Below are 17,515 nucleotides of genomic sequence, written 5' to 3'. Positions count from 1 at the left end.
GATGTATGTATAGTTTAGTGTAGGGTTAAGTGTAAGAGTTTAGGTGTATGTGTCTGGATTGTTGTTTGTTTGATGTGCTTGTGTTGTGTGTATGTGTTCTGTATGTTCACTGTTTTAAATTTAAGATTAATAGGGTTCAATATTAGAACACTCGAAATTTTGAAAGTTCTGTGTTCTAATATAGTCCCCTGTCTCCTATAGACTGTTAAGGGAAGAGCTATACCTGGCAAGCAAGGCATTGTCAGACCCCACCCTGCTGGACCTCCTGTATATCTGCAAAACAAACAGCACCAGAATTCCCCATTCTAAGGACTAAAACCTTCCCTGTGATATAACTAGGACCTACTGGAGATACAGGCATGTATCGTACAGACTACCCCTTCTCTGGAACAGGTGCCCTATCCATGTGAAGCAGAGTTCTTCCCTAACACAATTCAAGTGTAACCTGGACAATTGGATTGGGAACAGGAAATTCATCCTTGGTTTGGTACCTATGTCTCTAATGGTCACAGGCAGCCTGTAAATGGTTCATCTCCCAGACGCCTGCTTGTAAATGTTTCATCTCCCAAGCCCCTACTTACACTTATCAACGGTGCCAGAACTTGTCAGAGATTTGGAATTCATGGTTATCCTTAAAAAGGCCCTTTTCATCATTAGCCTAGTAAACACCTATGATCCTTTAATGATCTATTTTTGTTTTATTTGCACATAATGCTGACATGAAATTACCTATTGAAGAAGTAAAATTGTTGGCTTTTGGGCCACCTTATAGATATCTCCTCCTTTCACTTCATCAGCCCATCAGCCAGCAAAAATTATCATTCTGTTTCCCAGATTCTTACTCAGCTGTACAGATATGACTTGTCTCTAAACAAAAAACAAACAAAAAAAAACAATATGTCTATAAATTCAATAGGCCTAAGGTCTCATTTTGAGGAGAAAATAATGGTGATGTTACAAAACTGATCATGTGCAGGCCTGATCTGAAACAAACAAACTAAATAAAATAAACCATAAAACATGAGGACCCAAGATGTCATGGAAACCCAACAGAGTATACACAGATGAAGCTTGTTTAGAAATCCCTTCTTGGGAAGAAAGTTAAATTTCAAAACGAGAGAAATGCTGTGCTTGGAGTATAAAAATCTGTTAAGGTATATATTTTTCTTTGATTTGCAATATCAGCAACAGATTGTTAGACATGAACATATCTTGGGTGTTTCATGCATGGACAGACTTTTTTACTGATAAGATGTTGGTTGCAAAGTTCTGGCAAATCCTTTTTTTTTCTTTTCAATTAGTAGTAGAAAAAGTATTTACTCAAGAAAGGATGGTGGACAAACGTAGCCTTTCAAAGGAAGTGGCAGACTTAGGAAGGAAAACAAAATGAAATGTGGATGTGCTTACAGTGGAAAATCAAATCTAGCAGTTGTGCAGAAAGGATCTACAACCAGTGGGTTGCCCATGTATTGAGATAATGTAGAATACAGGAGCTTCCTTGTACTTCTCTGTAGCCTTGAAAATGCTACAGCACCAGAAACATTTCACAGCCACTACATTATTTTGAAAGATGCTAGAGACTGGTGGAGTTATTTCTAGGTAGCACTAAATTTTTAATATGGGCCTTTTTCTTTAATTCTGTTTGTAAGGGAAGTGATACCCTCCTTAATCACTCTCTGTACTTAAAAATATGGCTAAGTATGTGGGATTCTAAAGGGGTATCACCTCTATCAGGCTTTCATTTAACGTCATTTGTAAGGGAACAGCACCTCCTTAACCCCAGTCTCTAGCTTTAAAATATTCATTGGTATGGGTGGTGTAAAATGGTGTCAAGACCTTACAAATGAAATGAATTGTAAAATTACTATGTTTTGTCTTTCTTTCTATCTATCTATATATCTATCACCCTAATTATCTACCAAACCATCTTTACTTCTCTTTACCTGTCTGTGAATTTACATATTTGTTTATCAATTTAGATGTGTATTGTCTGATTGTATGATAGATTGTGCATATATATATAGAAAAGAAGCTGGTGGTTACTTAGCAGCAGACAACCATATCTGCTCATGCAACCATTTCCCCACAATTCTAGGCAAGAACTTATGATGGTATAATATTCTCCCTGATCACCTGCCTTTTCCCTGTATTATTTATAATCATTTTAGCACAAAAACATAGCTGTAAACATGAATTTTTAAAACAGCTTAGTAAAATCCAAAATAAACAGCAGACACAAATATGTGCTTTGCTCTTATTAAGCAAACTAATATGCCAGAATAGAACATGGCTCTCTGAAGTATCTGCAACAAAACATTTCCATTGTACTCTTTTTATTTCTTTTAATAATTTATTTTGAAATTAAAATGTTAGTGGATGAAAATCACAGATTAGAGTCTTGAACAAAGTGAAAACATCTGTGAGTTGATGTATGATTTACATCTGTGGACAATGTTAATGCTTGAAGTACAAAAAAGAATAAAATAGCCTGCATCCTAAATTAAGATTTTCCCTATGTATTATTTTTTAGGAGTACATGAATTACAATTGAAACGGACGATACATCCTGACAAGGAGATTGGATTTGGCACTTTGTGTATGACTGGTAAATCACTCTTGCTATTATATATCTGCCTGTCAGCTGGGAGAAATGAATCCAGCAGTTCAAGGTGCGAATGGGGTCGTTGTCATGACCCAGGTGTATCCACAGGTTGATGCCAGAGGTCTTCAACAGAATGCATCCCTCTGTACATCTAAATTATGCAAAATGTCAGTACAAGTGAAGGAATTCATGAAGGGAGAGCCAAGAGCCCTTGGGGTAAGTCTGAATGCATGAAGTTGTGAAGGGATGTGCTGAGCAGGTATTTACTATACCAGGGGGAGTGGGTTTAAGCGGCCTAAATCAGTTTGTAGAAAATAAAAACATGAAAAAATGGGTAATGACCTCTAGATTTTCTGTTAAGCTATGAATTATCTCACAGCATAATAAAAAAAATCCAAGCTCTCACAAACTCAGTGCACTACAAGAAGATAGTTCCCCATTTCATCTGTACAGTTTTCTTTGGCATCAGGAGAACTAAGGTACCAAATGTTTTTGAAATGTTACATTTTTACTTAAGATACTGTATTAACTTTTGGGTATTGAATACAACATTTTATTTCATGCCTATATGGAGCAGCAATATTGTTTATTCAAAATTACTTTGGTTGTTTCCCAAGTGTCAGGGAGTACATGGTTGTATATGACTGAAACTTTAGCTGTACAGTTGAGCTCATTCTAATTTCCTCTGTCACTCACTTGATAGTTTGATATCATCATGAATAAAATGCTTCTGTTTTATTGTTTGATTCAACAGACTACACAGATACTGATTGGGATAATGAACATTCTTTTTGGAATTGTACTGGCTTTTACTGAAACATCTATCGCTGTGTTCTCAGGAGTGCCTTTCTGGGGTGGGCTGCTGGTAAGTTTATTAACATTAATTCTTTCTCAAGAGTAAAAGTGAGCTGCAAAATGGAATATTTACTAAAGCCACAAAAATCATTTTATCAGTGCTACTCACTTAGTAAAGAATGCCAGATATTTTGTTTCATAATTGATTATATTGCCCTGAGTTCCCTTCTCTGGAACAAACTTCCCATCCATATGAAGCAGAATTCCTCCCTGCACTTACTGAAGCACAATATGGATCAGTTTATAGGGAACTGTAAATTTACCCTTGGTCTTCTACCTATATCACTATTAGAAAGATGATGTTTGTAAGTGCTCAATCACCCATACCTAAGCTCTGCCCCCAATAACGAGTGGTATCAGAACCTGTCACATATATTTAGGATACATTTCTAAACTTCAAAAGGTCCTTTACAGTCATTAGCTTAATAATTACCTATGAATCTAAGTAACCTAAAATTGGAGGGAAGGACTTACAATTCGAATGCATTTTTCAAAGATAAATTGTTACATGATACTGTAGGTATGCATTTGATTTATTCTTAAAGTGCAGTTTTTGTATATGGTTAGTAAGGTGTCGGCTCCAGTGCTTATATTTACAATAAGATAAATAAATTCTAAGAAAAAATGACTCCATGACAAAAAACATTACAAGGCATTTACCTCAAGATCACTGAATGAATCTTTACTGGATTGTATCTGTGTCCTTGACAAACTGGTGGTTTAGTGTGGCATAGTATATCCCAGTAGCAGTTTTTTGGGACAAAATATAACATGTAGAATTTAGGGCTGTAAACATCTTACCATTTATTGCGAAACTTGCAGACTATGCAGTGTGCATAATAAACACAAGATAGAAATGCTAAGAAATCATTATGGGTAAAGATCTGATAGAGAAAATGAAAGAAGACCTGAATTGCTATTACACTTTGCATCATAAGATCTGAAAAAGTCCTTTTGAAAATGTCACAATAAAGTTAAATGTGGTCAGTGATTCCCCCATAATTATGTCAGTTTAGTCGAGTGACTGTTCTCTTCCAAAGTATATCCCTCAGTCTGCAGACATTAAAAAATCTGGACATCAGTCCAAAAGTCTGGACAGCTATTTAGAAATCTGCATGCTTAATCCCCTCCATTAGGAATGTGGGATATCACCACTCAGAATGAAATATTTCCCCCACAGTCAGATTCACAAGTTTCTCTATTCACAAACACACACACACACACACACACACACACACACACACACACACACACACACACACACACACACACCACCACCACCACCACCACCACCACCATCACCATCTGGGTGTTAAAAACAGTATCTGTAGTAATACAAGAAGCACATCTGGCTTTTCTGCAAAAAAGATTGGTTGATCCCATCCTACTACAGGTGTTGGTATCCCTGTTCAACTGCCTACATTCTGCAGGCTGATGAAGGAGGAAAATGCTGTAGTGAATCCAAATTTAATGGGCCACTCAGAATTTTATGGCACTGTGATGATATGGGCTAGTACCAACATAGCTGGCTGGAGTTCTGTAAAGAATGATATATCAAACTGATTTATACAAGATGCCTGTGTTATAAATGTATTAGAACTGTATGGCATTTGAATATCAAACTGATTTTCACAAATGTTTTTTTACAAATGTATTAGAACTGCATGGCATTTGAAAATAAAAATGTGTGTGTAAAGTTGCTAGTGTTAAAAGAATGTATCAACAGTGTGTCCTCCTGGGCAGAGAAGGAATATACATGTGAGACTGTATGTATTTATGTTAGCAAAGGACACTAGAAGAGAAGTGGTTAACCTCAGTCCAATTCGCTTTGGAAAATCCTTGAAATTAAATTAGCTGTTAAGCCATAATCATGGCATCCTGCTGTGCTGAATAGGACCAGAGATGGTAGGTCAGGAAAAAGCCTTTGTTCATTAGCTCAGTAAAAATAGGGGAAACTCCAGACACTGACATAAACATTTAGATATGTGTTGGTAGCCATCTATGCTAAATTCCTGTCTCAGCTTCAAAGAGGATACTGTAAGAACATAACGTCAAGTGACTAGATAAGGTCATTTTGCCAACCATCTTGGAAATTATATTTTAATTATTACAGAGAGTGTTCTCTCAGTATTGAGTATTCTGTCTTGGGTATGACAACAAGAAGGACCATTCACCACATCATCTGCCTTGCTCTGTTAAGTAAGTAGGGAATAGTTATTCTCCTAGATTCAGTCAGGAAAATAAAGTGAAGTTTAGTTTAGATATAATTTTTCTTTATTTATCTGAGTCTGTCCATCAATGTTATTTTCAATATTTCCTGTGATTTGAACTCTGTGGTTTACTGTAAATATATATTCAGTATTTTCATGTTCTTTTATTATTTATTATTAAATATATTTGATGTTTTTGTTGTGGCTGCCCCTTTTAGAAAGCATTTCTCTTTTGTCAATGCTTATATCTATTTGGTGGCACTGTGTGGCTACTTCTGATGGCTTAACTATCTCGGTCAGCTACTACCATTTGCATTACTATTAATATTACGCAGTATAATTGAACACCCTTTGTTTAGGGACTTAGAGTAGCTGGTTGTGGAGTGTCTGGAGGCAGTGATAAACCACCTTATACTCAGGACAGAAGGGGGTACAGCAGGTAAATCTGTGCCAGCCTGCCCCAGGTTTGTGGGTGTGTGTGTGTGTGTGTGTGTGTGTGTGTGTGTGTGTGTGTGTGTGTGGGTGTGTGTGTGTGTGTGTGTTTGTGTGTGTGTGTGTGTGTGTGTGTGTGTGTGTGTGTGTGTGTGTGTGTGTGTGTGTGTGTGTGTGTGTGTGTGTGTGTGTGTGAAAAATCAGATCTCACAGTGTGTGTGTCATCTACTTGAAGCAAGGATATGAAGCACTGGTTTAACAGAGAGGGAGCTGGAGGACTTGGCTTTGACACTCAGCTGAGGACATAACCCTGTAGCTGTGCTAGTGGGGAGACTTATAAGAGCCCTGGAGGGACACAGATATAAAGAAATCGTGACCTCAGGCTGACTGCATTCTCTGTGTGCTCTTAAGGGAAATTGTACATGGTGCACACAGCTGTATCTGGAAATACTGTGTGTATCTATTTATATTCCAAGTGAATTCAGGTTCCTTGATTCCTTGTCTCCAGCACAAAATAATAATGCCAAAATGGAACTAGAGACTTGAAAAGAGGTTGAAAAATAAATTCACTACCCAAAAAGGTTTGTAAACGTTGATGGAAGTTAAGGCAATATAATTTCCCTTTAAAAGAATTTGGAAATAGCTGACAAATGTACCTTAATGGAATAAAAGTCAAAAACATGAAACAGATGCTATAGAGCACTATGAATGAGAAGCCATAAAGCATCAGTCCTATGATCACTGTCCATAAGCATGCCATCTTCTATGGTAAGTTTTCCCAGTACCTGGTCTCTGCACCAAGATAAGGATCTGGATCATATATTGTATACAAAGGATTTCTTGCATCATCAGAAGTGGAAAAAACATGCAGTTATTCTGAGGGAATAAAGGCGACAATAATGTGTGCCAAATGGATGAAATAAAAAATTCTTATAAGTCTTAGACTGAGAGGCCTGTCCAAAAGTTGAGGCCAAAGTAGGTAAAAATTAAGCTTGCTGGAGAAAAAAAAGATGGTGTTATAATCATTTGACACTGTAAATCTTGGCTTTCTCTAGAAAATCGGAGAGCAGGAGAAATGGTGAAAATAGTAGATGAGTCACTGGGAACCATGTGTGGATAACAGTATCTCTCGGGTAAGTAACCTCCCAATGGAGGAATAAAGGAAAACAAGTTACCTAGTAGCTGGTCAGATATACAAAAAGGTCACAGGAAGGCTTCCCTGAGGATAGAACAGGGATTGTGCTACTGACTGATTGAGACACCTCTCATGAGGCACCAGATGACAGTTGCTGAACATGTGCATTACTAAGCTATCTTACCTCAGGTAATGATGTTCTGCTGCATGGTGATCAGAAGCAAATGCTCACTGCTAGATCCTCATGGATTCTTGACATTGAAGTAGAAATGGCTTTCTCTCTGCTTGTTTATGTAACAAACTTCTATCATTTTGTTAAACTAGGTGGCACTGGCATTAGAGTAAAGGTAGTTCTGGGGTACCTGTAAGGTGAAAAGGACAGCTTTCATTTCTAAGATATTAATGTGAGGACTGAGCCTTTGAGATGACTATGTGATTTGGATGGTCAGCTCCAAATAATGTCCCCAGCAACGGCAAAGCCAGGGCACATCACCAGGGAAATTTGGGTTTCAATGGTCTTCCTAGAGAATTACTGGATTCCTAAGTCCTCCATGTGAGATGTTGCTTGTACATATTCTGCCACTACCATCAAGTGGATTTGTAAGTTGGTCTCATTGTAAAATCCACTGAAAAATGTCATATGAAATCTTCAGCAGAATAGGAGTAGACACGATCATTCTCAGTACTCAGAGGGAAATAACTGCTTGGATGAAATGTTTTTCCAATTCTCTTGCTTATCTGCTTCTTGACCATCAAACCTTCTCCAAATGGACTTGCACCAGGCCATTACATAATGGTGGGGATGCACCTCAATATCTCTTAGAGTGACAGCCATCCAGAAAGGTATCATATAGGTGGACATCAGAAAATCTTTGCCCTCAGTATCATCTTAACAGCAATGGTATTTGGATTAGCCTTAACTCTGCAGTCTAGTTGGAGGGATGAACAATCCACAACTCCACTGATGATCACAATATCACTACATACATATGAGTGCACCACATATGAGTGTACACTCCCACACATTCCTACTATAATGGCTACCACCATCACTAGGTCTTTATGGAGCTTATCACATGCCTCAGGCTGCCTGAACATACTAAACCTTTCTTTGAGGAAACTAATGCAGCACACAGCTGATTACTCTTCTCCCCTGCCCCCCCCCCAACCATGACGGGCACATCCATCCTCCATTGCCTGTCCCATCAAATGCCCAAGCCACAAATCAAACTCAGGTTACTAATGCTGCAGTCAAGTTGTTATTCCTGTACACCACAGGTGCAAGCTGAGACAGAATTGCACTGAATGATCATCAGCACTGTTTAAAGATCTTGCCTGGAGGAAAAAAATGCTCTGCAAGACTGAGTGTCTAGAGTGCAGCTTATACATACAGGCAGCTATGCAAGCATCAACTGAGATTTGAGAAGTTCATTGTTATGAAAAAGGAATGAAAGAGTATAAGAAGTGATCATTCACAGATAATGAGACCTCATCATTGGAGCTACCAGACCCAGTAATCCAGGTTGGGAAAAAAACTGCAGCCAGACATATTCTGCAAATAGGGACATGAATTTGGTGATCACCATGTGGGTTGTTGAGAGACTTAATGGCAAAGGACACTTCTGCACTGTTTTGCAGTCTTAATGTGCAGTTATGTGTCCTTAAAATCCAAAGAGCAAATACAGTCTCCTTCAAATAGAAAGGGAATGCACTGTGAGTATGGTGAGAAACTCCTTTACTATCCATTAAATTAAGCTACTCAAATGGAGAAGGGGACTGATTTATTTTGATACAAAGAAAAACTTGAGGCAAAGCCTGCTGTCTTTGGTCAGGTGTGACCTCTTGGATGGCTGTATTTAATAGCAATCACTGAGCCTATGTTTTCTCCACAGCTGTTTGATGAGGTAGGATTTCACGAACAGTAAGAGACTGTGGTTTGAATAGGGAATGGAATGGTATAGTAGAACCTCTAGAAACTATGTCCTTTATCCACAATTTGCATATGATGGCCATCCATGCATTTTGGTGGAGGAACAGATGACCCCTCCTGCCTTGATAGGAGAGAAGATAGGTTCATAGGTTCATACTAGGCTACCTGCCCAAGGGCATTTATAGTTTAAGCTTTTGTTTTTTTTGGAGGATATTATGCCCATTATTTTGCTGTTTATCTGTCAAGCAGTGACTCTTCTGTGCAGTGACACTGAGATAATCCCTCTCCCATATATTGGTCAAGATTCCACTTGGTCCAGATTTCTCTTGAACAAACAAAGCCAGAGGTCTCGGCCTCATCATGTACCGGGATTTTGTTCCACAGCATCTCTATCTGCATCTGATGTCTGTCCTCTAGGCATGTCCTCCAAGGTTTAAGTCAAGGTTTAAGTTAAGTCTCTCTTTTATTTTTGAGATTTTGATTTTTTTTGAAGCAAGCATGACAATCAATTCTGGGTTGACATGGCCTTGTCAGTCAGGCAGCAGGCACAGGCAGACGGAAAGTGACTGAATAGAGCTGAAGTTCCTTTCCATTCGCATAGGACATATTTTTGAGACCCTTTTTCCTTTTGGTTTGAGAACTTTTGGGGCCTTTCCAGTTGCTGCAAGTGTTGTGATACATACATTGGGGGGGGCATTGTACTCAATCATTGGTCTGATGAGTGATGAGTACAGGGGAATGACACTTCCTTTGATCTGATGTGATCCTTCATGATCAGGTGGGCAATGTAGAAGGTCTTCCAAACTACTTTGGCAGTGTGAGTGTCAAATGAAAGGTTACAGGCAAGAACTCAGGGACAGATTTCAGACAAGCATGGTTCTCCTGGTCATTTTACCAAAAAATTCATCCTTGGGTCAGGGGCGATGACCATTCTGGAAGCCACTACATCTCTTGCCAGATCCCCTGAATTCACCTTTTTGGATGTGCTTAAATCACAACTGAAGCAGGATCTTCTGGTCCCTGCAAAACCAACACTGAAGGACTTCTGCTCTAATATTAGAGAGTGTGGTTGCTTCATTCTCTTCCTTTTCCATTTCTGCTTTTACTTTCAATCCAAAGATTAAACTCCATTGAAGGCTGCCTCCAAAAATTTGCCATGGTGATCTTGGCTACCACAGAAAGGTTGAGCCAGGTATAGTGATAAACCATTAGTCTTTTGCCTGCTGCCCTGGCAGACCCGCATACTGTACTGTGTGCAAGAGACACATGATCTGTGTGGCAATCAAACTAGTGTTGACAGTTAACACTGCACTCTGGTTATGAATATGGAGTTTGTTAACCTTTCAAGAGAGTGAGCAGCCTCAGCAGTTAAGTCCCTCAGGAAATGTAGCATATGAATCATATAGTATAATGGTGTCATGAAAAAGTCCAGAGATGAAACTCTCATTTCTCTGAGTCTGTCCATTGCATGGGACTCTTTGTCAGGTGCATGGACAGCATTGGTCCAAGGTCATTGATCTTCATAGGTTCATACTAGGCTATCTGCCCTAGGGCATTTATAAGCCTAGCCAGAATGTGTTTGGCTTTCGCCACCCATTTTAAATTAACTTTGCTATGCCCTTTTTTGAGGTTAGTATACTGTACCTCTGTCTAACAGTGACACAGAAGTGATACCCGGGGTAAACCTATGATCTCCCATCCACTCATCAAGATTCCTCTTGAAGAGAGTCAATGAGGGACTCTGCCTAACCTGGACTGGGATTTTATTCCAGAGTGAAGGGAGCCTCTGGGTTATGAATCTGTCCCTCCAGCATGTCCTATTTATTTAGATGCTGAGGTTCAAGTCTCTCGAGCGTGTACCACGATGGGATTTGGATTTTCTGAGGTGCAGCATGTCCATTAATTCCAGGTTGGACATGGCTTTATACGTCAGGCACAGATCGCCTCTGAACAGGCGGTATGCCACTAAGTAGAGCTGGAGTTTCTTTAACCGGGCAGCATATGGCATCTGTTTGAGCCCTTTGATCCTCTTGGTGAGGTACTTTTGGGGTCTTTCCAGTTGCTGCAGGTGTCTGGTAAGGTACATCCCAAAAGGGGCATTGTACTCAATTATGGGCCTGATGAGGGATGAGTAAAGAGGCACAATGACCTCCCCTGATCTAGATGTGAATCCCTTCATGATTAGGTGGGCTATATAAAATGTTTTTCTAACCACTTTGGCCACATGGTTGTCAAATGAGAGATTGCTATCAACTTGGGTCCCCAAGTCCCTAATTATTTCTTCTGTACTTAATGGATTACCACCTATGTGGTAATTTGTGGGCACTTTATTTTTGCCAAAGGGGATGACTATACACTTTTTGGCATTTAGCTTGAGGCCATGGCTCTGGCACCAGTTGTCTGTTTCTATGAGGCAATTTTGTAGGATGCTTGTGTCAGCTGGAGAGTCGATTATGGCGCCCAGTTTGCAGTTATCTGCAAACTTGGTCAGCCACAGTCCTTCCATGTTGGCCTGTACCTCCGAGAAATATATACCGAAAAAGAGAGGTCCCAGGACTGAGCCTTGTGGGATGCCACTTGTAACTGGTTTGGAGTCTGACATGGCTCCAGCAATTCTAACCATGTGGGTTCTATCCTTGGGCCAGTTTGCAACCCATCTAGTGACATAGGGGTTTACATTTAAGCTGGTGAGCTTATCTATAATGCCCGAGTGGGGTATTGTATCGAAGGCTTTTGCGAGGTCCAGGTAGGCTGTGTGGACCACCTTCCCCTCGTCAATGGCCTTGGTGACTGTTTCAAATAAATCAACCAGGTTTAAGAGGCAGGATCTGCCCTTAACAAAGCCAAACTGGGTAGGATCCAGTGTCTGTAGGTCCCCAATATCTTTATTTATGAGGTCCATGATGATCCTTTCCATAGCTTTGCAGACCAAGCTAGTCAGGCTTATGGGGCGATAGTTTCCAGGATCCGTTGAGGCACCACCTTTGTGAAGAGGGGCCACAGTTGCTGTACACCACTCTTTGGGTACATATCCTGTAGTAAGGCTGAGATTGAACAGTAGTTTTATGTTTGGGTTTAGCTCTTCTTGGAGTTCATGTAGGACGCAGCCCGGGACACTGTCTGGTCCCATTGATGCTGTGTTTTTTGCTTTGGAGAGGGCAGCTCTTACCTGAGCATCTGAGATGTCAGGGGGGCAGCACTCTGCTGGGATAGATATTTGCCCTTTTGGTGGGGAGGGGGTTTGCTGAACCTGTCAGCTAGGAGGTTGGCAATGTCTGTGGGTTTGCTGTATTTTTGTCATTTTGGACTAATTCTGAGCATATCTGGGAATTACCACCCAGGTTCCTAACATAACTAAAGAAAGCCTTGTGATTTTCCTTAGTGTCCTGTGCAATTTTTCTCTCAAGCTGGCTTTAGACAATTTTATGAGTGCCCGTAGTTTTTGCTAATACTGATCAGAGATGCCTTTCCTTTTGGAATTTTGCTCTATCATTTAGTAGCTTCCTCCTTCTATTGTATAGTTTGTTTATGGCCGGGGTCCACCAGACAGGACGTCTGCCTTTGGAGGATTGGGTCTTGGTTTTATTTGGGATCGCATGATCCATGCATTCCTGAAGGTGTTCATAGAATGCATTTATAAAGGATTCTGCGGTCTGGGCCATATTTTCCACAGGCCCGGGGGCTTTGAAGGATTCCACCTTGGTTTTGAGGAGGGTGAAATTTGCTTTAGAGAAGTTTTTCACTGTGGTTTTCTGGGCAGGGGCTGGTGTCAGGATGTGAATATCCAGTGAGATTAGTTTATGGTCTGATCTTACCAGTGAGGGATACACTTCTGGTCTGGAGCATAGAGTCCCCATGTTGGTGATGATCAGGTCCAGTATGTTTTCCCCTCTTGTGGGAGTGGTAACAAGTTGTTCCATAGCATTTGAGTTTATAAATTCTAGGAACCTTTGGGCTAGGGTGTTGGAGCTAGAGTAATGCTCACAGTCTATGTTTGGGTAGTTGAAGTTGCCCAATATAATGGTGGTTGGAGAGACCTTCATATTTTCCAGTGTTCTCAGGAAGGCCGAGTGGGGTTCCTGGGTTAGGGAGGGTGGTCTGTAGCAGGCTATAAACTGGAAGGCAGTTTTACCCACTGTTAGTGGCACATGGATAGTCTCTGATGCTTCGTGCTGTGCCACCAACCTGGAGGTGTGGGTATCTTTGATGAATATTGATACTCCCCCTCCTTTTGTGGGTCGGTCCAAGTTTTGGGGCCGAAAAGCATGGTATGAGGTATAACCTGGTAGTGCTGGGGTGCTCTCGGGAGCCTTAAACCAGGTTTCTGTTACTGCACAGATATCGATGTTCTCCATGCTAAGGAGAGTTTCGAGTGCGTGCATCTTGAGGTTTAGACTTCTGGCATTGAGTAGCATTACTCTTAGTTTCTTATCCCTTATGATACCTATGGAGGTGGGTTTGTCTTTTGAGCCTTGCCTAAAAAAGGCACTATGGGGGTAGCAAGAGCCTTTGCCAATATCCAAAAGCCCAGGGGTGACAGGTGCAAGCCGTCCCTAGTGAAGCATTGTGGTTTGTCGAGCATGTCATCCCAGGCTGACAGGCATTGGATCCCCTTTGAATGACACCAATACTTAAGCCAATTGTTGAAATTGATCATCTTGTCTTCATATTGTGGCATCATTCTTGGTGAGGGTAAGATGCTACTCAAGGTCAAGGTCATACCGACCTGGGCCACATGCTCAGAGAGCTCCTTTATGTCTCTTTTCATGTAGTCCAGGGAAGTACATCTCAGGTCATTCACACCAGCATGGACAATGACTGAGTCATATTTGTACTTGCCTTGGAGTGACCTGAGTGCTTGTGTTATGTGGCGGATCCTAGCGCCCGACAGGCAGCTCACCGTGACCTTCTCCTTGTTCAGCCTGGTGAGCGGACATCAGTGTGCCTGACGATAGAGTCACCTATTACAAGTGTATCAGGTGTGTTGTTTAGCCTTAAGGGCTGTGACTGTTCGGCACACTGGCTTTGTGAGCTATGTGTTGCACGTGTTTTGTTTTGGGGTAGCGGTTGCTTGGGTGTCTGCTTTGGAGGTCTCTGCTGCTTAGGCAGATTTTTATTTAGAGCCTCTGAGTATGTTTTTGTGTGTTTATGTGTTTGGTTTGCTATCGGGGTAAGTCTATGTGAGACTGGAATTGTACTGAGTGTGGTTTCCTTCTCCTCCTGACTGGTTACGCCAGTACTGAGTTGAGAGAGCTTAGCCTCCAGTTTGGCTATATGGATGCATCTCTCACATGTGTTGGAATTTGTTGGGAGGAGGAGAGGGTTGTCTGTGTACATGAGGCAGTTGTAACATTGCCTCATGATTCCCAGAATTACCAGCTGGACCGGAGAGAAGATTGACAACTTACCTTTGGACATGCTAGAATAGTATTGGGAATTCCTTTATAAATGAAAAAAAAAGGGCCAGTGGGGAACAAGGTACTCAAGAGGTCGTTGTGAGAGTGTAGTGCTTTTAATTTTTTAGCGCTGACTTATATAATTGCTTTAGTGAGCAAGTTCCTTTAGTGAGCAAGTGCCAGGTAACTTAAATGCAATGTGTTACAGGTAACTTGAATGCAAAAATAACAAACAGTAACTTTCTTTTAAGTGAAACAAGGAAATGAGTACAGTAAGCAATGCAGATATCACTAGGGATCCACAGAAGCACTGAAAAGCCATGTTTTAGGTGGTATTAGCGTTTCAGGGAAATAACAAGCAAACAAACAACAAGCATACAAACAGAGCTAGATTCAGCAGGCCTGGATCTAGTCTATGCTACAGCAAACAAGGTGTACCAATTTCAGTAAGAAACAGTTGAAACATGCAGGCACTATAAGCCTTTAACCAGAAATTCCCAGCTCAGAAGGGCAGAGTCCAGCCTCTCCTCCCACAAGAGTGCAGACCACGAACCTTCTTAATGTAAAATAACTGGCCTGAAGCCCAAGTGCTTAAACCAGAACTAATACACTTTTAGAATAACAGACACTGAGCCCTCAATCAGCAGTTCCCAACTTAGAAGGATGTAAGCTACCTGTCCTGCCACCACAGTGCAGGCCACAAACCTTCCTAATGTAAAACAACTGGTCTGAAGCCTAAGTGCTTAATCCAAAAGACTTAGATTGATAGCTACACTTTAATCAAGTTACTACCAAGCAGTAATAAATACAATTGAATACTTTAAAGAATGCCTGGATTAGTGCTCAGGTTATACAAACAAAGCTAGATTCAGCAGGCCTGGATCTAGTCTACGCTACAGCAAACAAGGTGTACCAATTTCAATAAGAAGCAGTTCAAATATGCAGGCACTATAAGCCTTTAACCAGAAATTCCCAGCTCAGAAGGACAGAGTCCAGCCTCTCCTCCCACAAGAGTGCAGACCACAAACCCTTTTAATGTAAAATAACTGGCCTGAAGCCCAAGTGCTTAAACCAGAATGAATACACCTTTAGAATAGCTGACACTGAGCCCTCAATCAGCAGTTCCCAACTTAGAAGGACGTAAGCTACCTGTCCTGCCACTACAGTGCAGACCACAAACCTTAATGTAAAACAACTGGTCTGAAGCCCAAGTGCTTAAACTAAAAGGCTTAGAATGAGTTACACCAAGCAGTAATAAATACAACTGAGTACTTTTAAGATGACGCAAAAGCAAAATAAAGTAGGAAGAAACACAAATACAGTAAAAGCAGATTATTTTTTTTTTTTCAGAAAAGTAGTAAAAACAATTCACATGCAGTGCAAGCTGGCACACTTGAGTATGTAGCAATATTTGTCCACACACAACTTCTTAATTATAGCCAGTACACAAACACACACACAAGCACATTTTTATTCAACTTGGAGACACACAAAGTAGTTCATAGTGTGGGGTACGTACATACCTCTCAACTGTCCAGAGTTTCACAGAATGCCCAGGTTTTTGCCTCAAAATTTCAGTCTGTTCCTCATAAAATGTTTGATTTTCTGACAAATCACTGGGATCATCTGAGGAATAAAACTGGTAAATAATGTCATACCTTTGAGTTTCAGACTTTAGAAAATGCATTTAATGTATACTCTCTTGTTCTAGCAATTTTCTAAGCTTATAAGAGCAATATTTAAAGCTCTCCCTATTTGTGGGCCTTTGTACCCCTATTATGTTAGGCTTTGTCCAGATTTCTTGAGTTAAGAGGTTCAGAGGCATGGTGGGGTATTTTACATTGAGAGTTGGCAGCTCATACCTATCTGATCACAACATAACCATCTCCAAGTGGCTGAAACATAATGAACTTCATCACAAACCTACAGAAGTGACCTTCTTATAAAGAAAGTAACATATGATCTTTCGCAGAAGAGAGTTATTACCACTGTAGTAATGTTATGCCATGCATACAAAAGGAAACAGGAGAACAGTCTCACCTCTCATGACACATTTACATAAACAGGATCCGCCTTTGAAAAATCAAAGCTTTTGTCTTAAAACATTTAAAAGAATTTTAAGAACAAGACCATGTAGCAGCCTACAGATGATGAAGTGAAACGACTGGAAATTTCTCATTTTTAGGAATGCAAGGCAAACGTTTTATACTCAATGGGTGCCTATACACACACGAGATACAGATTAGATTACTCTAAAAGTTCATGAAATGTTACTGGCCTTACTTTATATAAAACACCCTTACATTGTGCTCTTGGCAGCAAACACAAAGGAGTAGCTGCATATCCAATTCTAAGAGAAAATAACTTGCATGCCATTCCTTATATAACAGCACATTTACAAGAATACTAGCATCACTTTTACAAATGCAAGTAATGTCTATTGAAGACTAAAGCTGCAACATGAAGCCATATTCTGGGCAGCTTTTACATTCCCCATAATCAGCATATGATACAGTCATAATATCCAATTGCAGATTTTCAGTGGTTTCATTATGTCATTTTCATCTTCCATCAGTCGTGCAACTCATCCTAACTTCTGCAGTCATTCCATCTCTACAGCTTCATGACATCTGTACACAACTTGCATGGTTATTTTTATGTATCATATGGATAGATCTAACAGCAATTCAGGAAAGGAAAGGAAAAAGGAAAGGGAAGGGTGTCATCTAGGTGCATTTCTTTGTCAAGAAGCCCCACATCTGTATTTCCCAACATCATACATAATGACAGAAAACATACCTTTCACAGAATATGTAGTTTTGGATCTCATTCCATAATAAAACACCAACAAAAAGAATGCCAGTGTAGTCTGTCTGTCTAAAATGTGGGACATTTATGCATTCTGTGAACTGAATGACAAAATAGTATAGGCCATGAATTACTATAGAACAGTGC

General features: G+C 40.3%; 1 protein-coding gene across 1 annotated transcript in view; it reads left to right on the top strand.

Moving 5' to 3' along the window:
• The window catches only part of LOC122811876 (membrane-spanning 4-domains subfamily A member 12-like), a 376,785-nt gene that overhangs the window by 145,929 nt on the left and 213,341 nt on the right, over nt 1-17,515 (top strand). Inside the window, exons 2-3 of the mRNA XM_044084011.1 lie at nt 2,531-2,818; nt 3,357-3,467. Coding sequence (XP_043939946.1) covers nt 2,651-2,818; nt 3,357-3,467 — 279 coding nt within the window. The 5' untranslated portion in view covers nt 2,531-2,650. The remainder of the gene's footprint in view (nt 1-2,530; nt 2,819-3,356; nt 3,468-17,515) is intronic.

This window comes from Protopterus annectens, chromosome 9.part0, assembly GCF_019279795.1.
Source record: "Protopterus annectens isolate FY-2018-M chromosome 9.part0, PAN1.0, whole genome shotgun sequence".
Classification (NCBI taxonomy): domain Eukaryota; kingdom Metazoa; phylum Chordata; order Ceratodontiformes; family Protopteridae; genus Protopterus; species Protopterus annectens.
This window is presented reverse-complemented; position numbering and strand designations above follow the sequence as displayed.